Below are 12,704 nucleotides of genomic sequence, written 5' to 3'. Positions count from 1 at the left end.
CTGGTAATAAAATCACCAGAAAACCTTAATTGCAAGCACGGAAAACCGGAAGTTGCCAATTTTCATTGGGAAATCAAAAGATTTCCCGTGGGTATGGCGGCCTAGCTTCTAGAAGAATGTTTAATGCAAACATATATTGACACCTTTCACCTCTAGTAATGATGAAGTCCCATTCGGGAATGATTTTATGAGCTGAGCGATTTTACCCCATCTTGGCATTTTGGGCTCTGTTCCCCTACGGGCCCGTAATGCCGGTGATGCCTTCAACCATTCCGCGTTATGTTGAACATTGAGGTATAGATAAAACTGTAATCTGGGCACAGAAATTCGTGTTGGGGTTTGGTTTCGTTTTAGTAAATCGGTTCAGCGATTGCTTTAGGTGGAGTTCATGAAAGGTCCAATTACCTCTGACTCTCACATTGAGCATAACTTTCTCAAGCATGAAGCTCCAAAGCTCATCCCAAAGCACTAAAGCTCAAACAAACGGTATTCTATGTAGTTCTACATTTGCGAGAGTATTTCATACCAGCTGAGAGAACCTATCGTTTGGTTTGTTGTTATGCCAGTAACACTATCCACGGTGGTGAGCAATATGTTGCGCTCGTATGGGTGTGCGTCCCACCATCATCATCACGATGGGATGCAAATGTGGGGGTGGGAGTCATGTTTTATGCTGCGGCTGCTTCTGCTGGAGTTTACTCTCGCTGTACGTTGTTGTGCCATCTACCTTTCTCAATGCTGGCTGCCTGTCGGTAGGTATGCTCAAACGGGAGCAGCCGAGTTGGTAGATTGACGGCAGCAGAAGACGACGACGGACATTTATTCTATACCGTGCGTGGAGGAAAAACCATCATCACAGTTCATCACCGAGAAGTGTTCGTACGCGTGAAGGTGAAAATCGCATCGGAACCTTTGTCGGGTTGGTGCAATATGTTGCTTTTGTCGAGAAATGTGTCACCCTCGAGACGGAAGTGAACTCTGCGGTCAGTGTGGTGTTGCGGACGGCATTCGGGCGTGTGGATTCCCGTCGGTGCAATTCCGATGAGTAGGGAGTGTTCCGAGTGAAGAAACGAGCGAAAAAAGTGGGTGTCAAAAGGCATCCGTGGAGGACCACCAACCCAACATGGCAGGGGATTTTTCTGGCTGTACGGCCCGCAAGAAGAACCGTGCCCAATCGATCGAGTACAATCCGGCCAAGGTGGACACCGCCGCCGGAGAAACGTCGAAACAACAGACCAACCCGTTGACGACCCGAAGCGGGCTGCGGGTGTACAAGATTGTGATCCTGGGCGATGGGGGCGTCGGGAAGTCAGGTAGGTCGGAAAGGCCATTGTGCGCTATCCGTCGTTCCCGGTGGGTGGGTGGGTTCTTTGGGCTGCTGTGGGTGGTTCTCGGTGTGAGATGGAACGGGGTGAATGACGTACGCTACGATTAGGGGAAAATGACAAGGAACGTTCCGAGAAAGCTTGAAAGCTGAACATAAGAAAAGTTAAAACTGTTTGTGTTAGAATCAAGAAAGGAACATATGAAATTGAATATTATTTCGTCTCCATGTGTTCATTTTTAACAGGGTGGCCACTCAACCGGGAATTCCGGGAAAACCAGAGCCAGGATAATCATTTTAATTGCGTCTTTGTGAGGGTCAATGTAATTTTTCTAAAACATGATCTATTTTTTTGTAATCTAACGATTCTAGATTACTAGATACGAATTTCGAAACTTAATCAAAAGATGTTTTTAATATATTCCGTTGAATTTTTTTAAAGATAGGAAACTTAAAACAAACAAAAAATAGCATTCTCCTATCCTTACATGTTTAATTTTTTTACTTCTGTAAACGTTTTCACTTTAGAATGATAATAATGTTTAATCTAAAAAAAGTTAATTATTTTGATTCATTGATGCGCGAGGAGTGGTAAGGACACGTAGCACATGTTGCATAACATATCTGGGGTAGGACAGCGAGTGTACATGTACTACGTATGACATTACAGAAAAATCTTGTCACATTTTTTAAAATACCATATTTTACACCAGTGGTCCTTTACATTTCCAAATGGGTATGATACTGGAAACCATTCTGGTGATTTGATCGTCTTCAAGAATTTCATAACAAACCAGTACACCTACACCTGGTCATGCTCTCCAGATTCCAGCTTCGATTCTTCCAGGTAGCCTAGCATTTCTCTTGGTGATTAACCAAGGCTTTCTCCGTAAATTTTCCGAATGATCTCTCCAGATATATATCGAGAGATTTAACTAACTTCTAACTAACTGATTCCTATTCCAAAAGTTGCTGGAACGAATAAAGCCGAAGAGTTGCACACATTAGAGAAAATTTTAGAACTTGTTATAAAAGGCCAACTGATGACATATTTGATAGATAATAACTTACTCACACCGTAACTATCGGGATATCGAGAAGGACATTCTTGTGAAACCGCATTGAACTTGGTATTAGCTAAACGGAAAGCAAAATTGGAGCGTAAAGAAATGCACGGTGCTTCATTTACCGTTATTATCAAAAAAAATATACCATCAAAACCTGAAACGCCATTCTCTTTCTTTATCATTCCTACACCTCTGGACAAATTTTTAAAAAAATCGTTAGACGAAATTTTGAGTTACGCCCTTTTAAAGGGCCTAACCCCTAAAAAATCAGGGTTTCTAAAAAAAAACATCATATTTCATAACGGAAGCATGCTTTTGCCAACAAAATTCGAAACGCCATTCTCTTTCTTTATCATTCCTGCACCTATGGATAAATTTTTAAAATAATCGTTTGACGAAATTTTGAGTTACGCCCTTTTAAAGGGCCTAACCCCTAAAAAATCAGGGTTTCTATAGAAAAACATCATATTCCATAACGGAAGCATGCTTCTGCCAACAAAATTTGAAACGCCATTCTCTTTCTTTATCATTCCTACACCTCTGGATACATTTTTTAAATAATCGTTAGAAGAAATTTTGAGTTACGCCCTTTTAAAGGGCCTAACCCCTGAAAAATCAGGGTTTCTATAGAAAAACATCATATTTCATAACGGAAGCATGCTTCTGCCAACAAAATTTGAAACGCCATTCTCTTTCTTTATCATTCCTACAACTCTTGATAAATTTTAAAATTAATCGTTAGACGAAATTTTGAGTTACGCCCTTTTAAAGGGCCTAACCCCTAAAAAATCAGGGTTTCTATAGAAAAACATCATATTTCATAACGGAAGCATGCTTCTGCCAACAAAATTTGAAACGCCATTCTCTTTCTTTATCATTCCTACACCTCTGGATACATTTTTAAAATAATCGTTAGAAGAAATTTTGAGTTACGCCCTTTTAAAGGGCCTAACCCCTAAAAAATCAGGGTTTCTATAGAAAAACATCATATTTCATAACGGAAGCATGCTTCTGCCAACAAAATTTGAAACGCCAATCTCTTTCATTATCATTCCTACACCTCTGGATACATTTTTAAAATAATCGTTAGAAGAAATTTTGAGTTACGCCCTTTTAAAGGGCCTAACCCCTAAAAAATCAGGGTTTCTATAGAAAAACATCATATTTCATAACGGAAGCATGCTTCTGCCAACAAAATTTGAAACGCCAATCTCTTTCATTATCATTCCTACACCTCTGGATACATTTTTAAAATAATCGTTAGAAGAAATTTTGAGTTACGCCCTTTTAAAGGGCCTAACCCCTAAAAAATCAGGGTTTCTATAGAAAAACATCATATTTCATAACGGAAGCATGCTTCTGCCAACAAAATTTGAAACGCCATTCTCTTTCTTTATCATTCCTACAACTCTTGATAAATTTTAAAAATAATCGTTAGACGAAATTTTGAGTTACGCCCTTTTAAAGGGCCTAACCCCTGAAAAATCAGGGTTTCTATAGAAAAACATCATATTTCATAACGGAAGCATGCTTCTGCCAACAAAATTTGAAACGCCATTCTCTTTCTTTATCATTCCTACAACTCTTGATAAATTTTAAAAATAATCGTTAGACGAAATTTTGAGTTACGCCCTTATAAAGGGCCTAACCCCTAAAAAATCAGGGTTTCTATAGAAAAACATCATATTCCATAACGGAAGCATGCTTCTGCCTACAAAATTAGAAACGCCATTCTCTCACTTTATCATTCCTACACCTCTGGACAAATTAAAAAAAAATCGTTAGACGAAATTTTGAGTTACGCCCTTTTAAAGGGGGGGTTAGGCCCTTTAAAAGAGCGTAACTCAAAATTTCGTCTAACGATTTTTTTTTAATTTGTCCAGAGGTGTAGGAATGATAAAGTGAGAGAATGGCGTTTCTAATTTTGTAGGCAGAAGCATGCTTCCGTTATGGAATATGATGTTTTTCTATAGAAACCCTGATTTTTTAGGGGTTAGGCCCTTTAAAAGGGCGTAACTCAAAATTTCTTTTAACGATTTTTTTTTAAGGTGTTGGAATGATAAAGAAAGAGAATGGCGTTTCGAATTTTGTTGGCAAAAGCATGCTTCCGTTATGAAATATGATGTTTTTCTATAAACACCCTTATTTTTTAGGGGTTAGGCCCTTTAAAAGGGCGTAACTCAAAATTTCTAACGATTTTTTAAAAAATTTGTCCAGAGGTGTAGGAATGATAAAGAAAGAGAATGGCGTTTCAGGTTTTGATGGTGTATTTTTTTTGATAATAACGGTAAATGAAGCACCGTGAAATGGTCATTGCTGTATTTTTGAATCTGAAATGCGCTTTCGAAAAAATTTCTAGGCCCTTGTTGTTGATAAAAATAGAGCGCTTCCCAAGTAACATTTTCAGTTTTATGAAACACTAGAGGATTATTATAAACCTACTTCAATAAAACTCTAGCCAAAGCAACATTATCCGCATTGCTTCTACCATAACCATTACAATCTTGCTAGTTGGCCCATCCTGGTGAAGGTTTTGAAATGTATTCAACAAAAGTAATCCAGCATTTGGAGTAACCATTTCTAGAGTACTCTACCTAGGTAAATGCTATCCCCACTAATAATGACTTTCATCGTAACTATTCTGAATTTATAAATTATATTTAGTCTTGATAATTTTATCATGAAAGAAAAAACAAAACTGCCAGAGAAATAATGCAAATAATACATTCCAAATTTGCAAATTTCGCACAGTGAATATTTAACGTATACTGCCGCCACACCAATTGCCCATTGAAATTTAATGTGAAATGTGCTAGTAAAGATGTGAAAAAATATGCGCCCTCTTCAAAATCGTTAATATAACATAAAAATGCCAGCTGAAAACATGCTTGAAAATCATCACCAAACAAGAAAAATTCAACAACCCAATATGTCGGCGACGAAAATATCCATGTTTCTACCATCTCCAGTTTGCTTTCATAAAAGCATCATTTAACGCATAATGTCTTGTGATTGCATTTGTAATGATAACCTGCAAGCTAAATGGTTACGTTAAACGCTAATCTAAACCCGTTTTGTTATTTTTTTACTTATATGAAGACTAAATAAACAGCAACTTGTTAAAAATTTAACAGCTGGAGTGATGTTTAGGTACATATGAACCATCCATTCCAGTGAAAGTACCTCATTTTGGGTATTTGAATATCGAAGTAACTAAAAAACGACAGAAATTACGTACGATGGACGTTTTCCCATCGGCCATCACATTAAATTATCGAGAATCGAGTGGTAGATAGCTGAATATTCACGAACGGTGTTCATAGTGTCAATTCATCCTTCAAGTCAAGTAGAGATGCCGGCTATGAACCTCTTTCATTGTGTGGTACTGGTGAGTGCCTCGCAAAGTGCCCCTTTGTGATTCCGTCAGTGGTTCTGTTTTACTTTCACGGCCTGGAGAATGCCGAGATCAACTTCCACCCGAAGCTAGCTGTGGTTGAAAACATAGATTCTGGCTGACTAGCGCAAGAGTGCCATTACGGGATGTGAATAATTGGCCAAAAACAAATATGGCTCTCGGTCAGCAGGCAGCCGCTGATCAGTTAGCTTAAATGCCGTTTGATCTTAGATAAAACCGTTTGGCTTACTCGTGTCTTTTATGATAGCAAAGTACATTTATAGAATAATTTATCAAAACATTCATAAGTCTTTGTTTGTAGTTTTAAATAAACGGTTCTCGAGAGGAACAGAATGCTATGATAAACTTATTTTAAATACCATGTTAAATTTGATTTTAAATTTTGGCTACAGAAGGTTATGAAAACAATTATAAGTAAGATTTAGAACCGTGGTTATTTTGCATATTCAAATGCTTTCTGTAGGCAATACAGCATGATTGCTGCTATAATAAAACCTTTATAAATAACCACGAAAGCTGAAAGGTTGTCAATTTGTTACTTGGGTTTGGAATTTCGGGTTCTGCATATAAATGGTTTGAGAGCGATTTGTGTGGAAGAACTCAACGGACTGTTTTTAATGATTCTGTTTCGGATCCCGTGGGAAGTAGCCTTGGTGTGCCTCAGGGAAGTGTATTAGGGCCCATTTTATTCATTATGTACATTAATGACTTGAAACGAGTTTTACGGTTTTGTGATATAAACTTGTTTGCATATGGCACAGTGTTATTCATTTCAGCTAAAAATTTAGAAGAATCCCTCACAAACTTGAATAAAGATTTGAATTGTTTTAGTAGATGGTTGAAATATAAACAATTGAAATTGAACATTAGTAAAACAAAATTTATGATAATATCACGAAACCGTTGTAATGAACAAGTCTCCATTGCACAGTGGTTCCATTTGTTCAGGAAAGCGGTCATAAATTATTTTCTTCGTTTTTTGAAGGGCAGAATCATTATAAGTGACCATAAATAGCATGTTACGACTAAAAAAAGTATATTCCAGTACATTTTCATGACCATCACTTGAAAAACATGAACTTTGAACATTTTTATTTATGATAAATGAAAATATCATTAAAATACCATTATTTTGCACAGAAATATGTAATCAAATATTTTTAATTATTATGAAGATTTGGTCGAATTCTGAGAAATTTCTGCTAAGTATTACACGTTAAAACATGTATAGCACGACGGTATCATAATAGATTCTTGTGAATAGAATCAGTATTAGCATTATAATTGTGATTTTATTAGTAGGTTTTATTTCTGCTGCAATAAAATAAATATATGGAACTGAAGACTTTTGCTCAGAAATAAGGTAGTTTGCAATGTCGAAACACAGAAAAATCATCACAAATCGAATTAGCATGTATAACTACAGTACCTAATGCCCAAAAGTAATAATTCTGAAACAATAGTAACAATAGTGCAATTACAGAATCAATTACTTCTAAATTATTTCAAACAAATATTCACGATTAATTCACAAAAAGTACGTAAAATGAAATTTTTCAACCATAAAAATATTGCTTTACACAGTTATATGTCATATAATTCATGGTCCTGCGTTTTGTACAATGAAAAAGATTCAAGTATTTGTCCAGTCGTATTTTGTTTCTTACAATTGCATTGGAACTGCTATCCAATAATGTAGTACGTGGAGTTTTAATGAAATATTTCTCTACCCAATAAAAGAAACATATACAAATACCCGTCTACATTACAATATCTTCGACGCCTGCAATAGTATCAAAGAAATCAATTTGTATACTAAGATTTAACGTTAATAAATTGATCAAATATTCCGATTTGGAAAGGGAATATGAAGAGTTATGTCCAGTAAATATTACTTAAAGAACGTATTTACTCCTTCTTCTTCCAGCACTAAAGTTTCAGGTACTGGATGAATTTTGAGGATTTTTTGTAAATGTTGGCAGCAAATGCAAAATTTCTTATCAAATTCGACAATTACAGAGATTAGTTTTGACGAGGCCAAATGAGAATGGTTGTTATGCAACTATTCATACCTCAAGTCATAACTCCAAAAGTGTAATTTTTGTTCATAATTAAAAACAAACATTTTCAAAGTTTGTTTTCAAACAAAATATCCCTCAATTATTGCAAAAAAGCATTGAAATATCTCCTGTAAAAATTTTAGTCATGTTGGTACGCATTTGAGACAATTACAGAAATACTAAGGACTGTTCAATTTATAAAACGGACAACTTGCTTGTGCGATATCTTTTTTATTTTTCAATAAAATCATTATCAGTTTTTTGCATAACTTTCTATAACTATTCTCAAATGTAGGAAAAATATAACACTAAGCAAAATGTTCTTTATTGTGTAACTGAAGCGATTTTCGTAAAACATCAATAAAAACCCATTTCTCAAAATTCAACATAACTTTCCACATACTAAACATGCATATTTTCATGAAGTTTTTAATGTATTGGAATCTTATACTATTCTACTAAAGGTAAAGCTCAATAGTTGGTTAGTAATAATGCACCAAGCCAGCCTTCAGCTTGATAATGTGCCTTGTTTACAAAGAAATTATTAAAAAATATTTATTCAAGTCCTGTGATGCAATAGCACAACGGATTCGGCTAAAAAATTTTCCAGAGTAGTAGAATATTGTTTTCTGAATGATGCAGAAGAAAAAAAAATACTTAAATTGCATTCTTCATAAAAAAGATAATCCATAAAGATGGTCATTGTAAAAATTGCATTCTTTTTGCTCCATTGATGCAAATTTTCGACTATAGCGAATCTTGTTATAATTTATTTTCAACAAAGTTGATCCTATGTTATTGTACACCTTATATAATAACAATCGTATGTAAAATTTTTTATTTCCAACATCAATGTTATGTAAAATTTGCATTAGATTGCATTGTTATTTGGAAGAACCTTCAAAGAACGAAACTGTTTTGATTACTGTGCCTGTAATGGCGCACAGTTATCAAACCAGCAATGCTATTAAGAAGCAGTTTTCTGCATTTGAAACCACATCATTCCTATTTTCGACTGGATGCATAAAAAAATTGTTTATTGAATATTTTCATGTCCTTTTTGCTTTACAATTGAATTTTAATCAAAAAATCGAATCTCACTTGAGACTTTACTATCTCAACACTTAATTTTCCGATTGAGTTTAAATTTTGCCAGAATGTTTATTACTCATGCTGCTGCAGCATGGCACATACTTATCTGATATTAAAAACGATATACCATATGTGAACAGTAATTTTACATATATTTTCAATTTTCAGCAATAGTAAAATTCACCTGGCCGATTTTCTATTAATTAAAACTATTTTTATTCGATTCAAAAATCACTACTATAATGAAAGATGATGTACTGAACAATGAAGCAAGGGTGGTTAAATTTGAACTACGCGTCTTCATTTTATAGCCTTGTAAAGTTGTCCGTTTTATAAATTGAACAGTCCTTAGTACAGGTATGTTCCGTTTTTATCAACACGGTCCGCGATTTTCAGTTGACAAAAACGGAATAGTGATAAATACGGAATAATTTTCTTTGACAAAATATTTTGCAACATTTTAATAAGAATTGGAAGTTAGTTTCGAGATCATAACAAAAAAGAATATGTTTATTTCCTTCCGGGAGGCATTTCTCTGCGAGTATCATCTTCATAGATTCCTATAAAAGTTTCGTCTAGGATACTTTTAGGAAATCTCCAGGATTTTTTCTAAGCAAGCACTTGTAACTTCTCCAGAATATTGGATTCCCCAAGAAATTCCTCCAGAATTCTTCTAGGTTACCTTGTACCATGCCGCTTGTTTATCTTTTTGAATTCGATAAGAATTTTTAGAGAAAAGAAGTTTTGCCCCTTATGATTTCTTCAGAAATTCCTTCTCTGATCAACCTAGATGTCCTTTTTTTAATTTCTCCTGGAGTTTCTTTGGGAATCCCTTCAAATATTCCACCAGGAAATGGAATTTATTAACCTTCCTTATGTATTATGATGGGAAAAACTCGCTGACGTAGTGTAGAGTTTTGGGTCTAGAATGGCCCTAATGCACAAGGTGGGCTATGAAAATCATTTTGGGATTTAACCTAGACATCCTGTTGAAATTAATCCAATTCGAGTTGCTTTGGAGATCCACCAAGATTTTCATTTTGAAATATAGGAGTATCTCCGTTTCATCAGAATTTCCTGCGGGAATTCTTTCAAGATTACTTTTTGAAATCCCTCCAGAGGCTCATTCTGGGGTTCCTCCAAAGTTTATTTCAGGGATTCCTTCAACATTATTTCTAGAATTTCATCAGAAGTTCTTTCTTGGATTCTTTAAAGAGTTTCTTATGATATTTTTCAATGGAATGTCCTCCATCCAAAAATTTCTGATAGGGATTCCTACAGGACTTTGTTTTGGTATTTTTGCGCAGTAGAAACACCTACACCTACTGGAACTTTTATTATGAATACTTCCAAGAGGATTCTATCCTTCATCTTTGTGATTTCCTCATGATTAGTAGATGAACCAGCCTTGGGCTGACAATCTCGTTAAAAAAATAATATAATAATAATTCTCCTCGACTTCTTACTGCGTTTCCTGGGAATATCCTAGTAGTTTAGTCTAGTAATCTTTCAGGAATTCTTTCCTCAAACCCTCCAGAAATTGCTTCAGGGAGTCTCCTGATGTTCTGTGTAGAAATCTCCGGGGAGTTATTCCTGAGAATCCTCCAGAATTTCCTAGTGGGAAACCTCTAGGAATCCTGTATAAGTTCAGAATTGATGGGATTTCTTTAAGATTTTTTTGAGAATTATTAGATTCTTCTGGGAACCCTTCAGTAGTTCCTGGAGAAATCCCCAGACCGTTTGTCAAGCTCCTATAGACTCTATAGACTCCTCTTTCCTAGAGAAACTTATTTCCGAAAGTCTTAACTCCTTATTCATCTAAAAGAACTTCTGAATTATTTCTTAACAATATCTCAGAAGAAATCCATTAAATAATCTAGAGGAATACAAGGTAAAATCGCTAGTAGAAATAACTGAAGGAAACCAAGATTGCATTTTTAGAGCAATCGAAAGATGAAATCCCGGATAAAATTATATTGGAATCTCCAGTTTACCTAGTAAATATAGCAGTTTCGGACGGGAAAATTTGGACAGGATATCAAGGATGACAAGAGAGATCTCTGGTTGAAATTTGAGCCCCGTCGAAAAGAAATAGCGACCAGAAGAGAACATCGCGAAATTTCAAGAAAATCGTGTAAAAAACCACGTAGATTCTTGCACTTAAAAAAAGTCTTGTAAAAAGATTGTAGTGTAAAAATTCAGACTGTTTAAGTTCTCAAAGAACACTTGAAGAGGCAAGCCAAGTTCCAGTTGGTACGTAGAGCTAGAGTAATTTTTCTATCGGACTATTGGTTTAATTTTTCTCATGTTCAAATAAGAAGTAAACTTATGCGTGAGAGAAAGCATGAATTAACGTTATCTAGAGCTGAATTTGAAATGTGTTCAAAGCTATTGTAGCGTATACGTCTTCTATGTCATCATAGGTGGTTGCTTCAAATTCTCTCATGGATGCATTGCCACAAGATTAATGTTAAACTATAGATAACTCGTGGTCGAAGGAACAAATTTGACAAAAACTTTAGTGTTGACCAGGCCCGGATTAAGGATTGTGGGGGGCCGGGGCCCAAGCGGTTGTGGAGGCCCTTTGCAGGTACAAATGCGATGAGCAATACACTTTTTCTTTGTTTTTGAGCAGTACTTGAACCAAAAATAGTTTTTGTGGGGGCCCCTAAAATGTGGGGGCCCGGGGCCCTGACCCCGCCCCCCCCCTTAGATCCGGCCTTGGTGTTGACAAAAACGGAATGAAATGTTGACGAAATCGGATAGTGACAAAAACGGATAGTGATAATAACGGATAGTGACATAAACGGAACATACCTGTATATGTAGGGGGGTGGGGGTAAGACGGACCGGGTGGGTAAGACGGACCACCGACTAGTTCTGCCACTTAAGAGCTGAAATTTGGCTTTCTTTTACGATTAACTGTTTCTTATTACCAGTTAACGATTATTGAACCATTCCATGAGAGAATACATATGTCAAAAGTGCAAAAAATAAACAATTGTTTACCTGGCTACACGCTTTTGTGATGGGATCTAATTTTTTGGCGGCAATAAATAAGCTTTTTTAACATTAAATTGCTAAGTTTTCGCATTTTATTTTGAGTTTCCCAGCTGTTTTAAACTGTTCCGTGCTATACACAACGAAATTCAGGTAAATTTCATAGATTATGAATAACGGTGGTGCACTTAATATTTTGCGTTGTGTGGGGGTAAGACGGTCCGCCTTAAGGGTGGGTAAGACGGACAGTGTTGGGGTTACTTTGATAATGCCATGAGAAACACATTAAAACCCACACATTGTTCACAGATCTATGGAGTAGAAAAATGATTGTGGAAGCCGTGTAAAGCATTTCATATTGATTTTTTGTTTAAAAATTCATTATATTAGATGTTTTGTTGTTGGAATAGTTTGAACTTCGTAAAATTACCAGAGCATTGCATACTGTTAGGCGTTTAATAGTGTATGGAGGTTTCCAACTTACAAAAAAGATTTTAATTTGCAAAAACACGTTTCGCTAAGAGATTCAAAGCCAAATTTAGATTCTACAATGATTGATCTACCGAATATAAACGGCCATAATCATCATTTAAAACAATTAATGGCTTATTAGCTAATATTCCAAACGTGTCCATCTTACCCACCCTACCGGTCCGTCTTACCCACACCGTTAAAAATCATACATTTGGAGATCACTTTTTAATTATCTCAAAAGTCATGGAAAATCAAATTTTATTGCAAAATCG

At 35.6% G+C, this 12,704-nt stretch overlaps 1 protein-coding gene across 1 annotated transcript in view; it reads left to right on the top strand.

Moving 5' to 3' along the window:
- The first annotated feature begins 675 nt into the window (after positions 1-675).
- Positions 676-12,704, top strand: part of LOC109426834 (GTP-binding protein Rit2) — a 45,303-nt gene continuing 33,274 nt past the window's right edge. Inside the window, exon 1 of the mRNA XM_019702382.3 lies at positions 676-1,313. Within this exon, the coding sequence (XP_019557927.3) occupies positions 1,124-1,313 (190 nt within the window). The 5' untranslated portion in view covers positions 676-1,123. The remainder of the gene's footprint in view (positions 1,314-12,704) is intronic.

Source organism: Aedes albopictus, chromosome 2 (assembly GCF_035046485.1).
Source record: "Aedes albopictus strain Foshan chromosome 2, AalbF5, whole genome shotgun sequence".
In the NCBI taxonomy this organism is placed as follows: domain Eukaryota; kingdom Metazoa; phylum Arthropoda; class Insecta; order Diptera; family Culicidae; genus Aedes; species Aedes albopictus.
The sequence above is the reverse complement of the archived record's forward strand: the minus strand, read 5'-3'. Positions and strand labels throughout refer to the sequence as shown.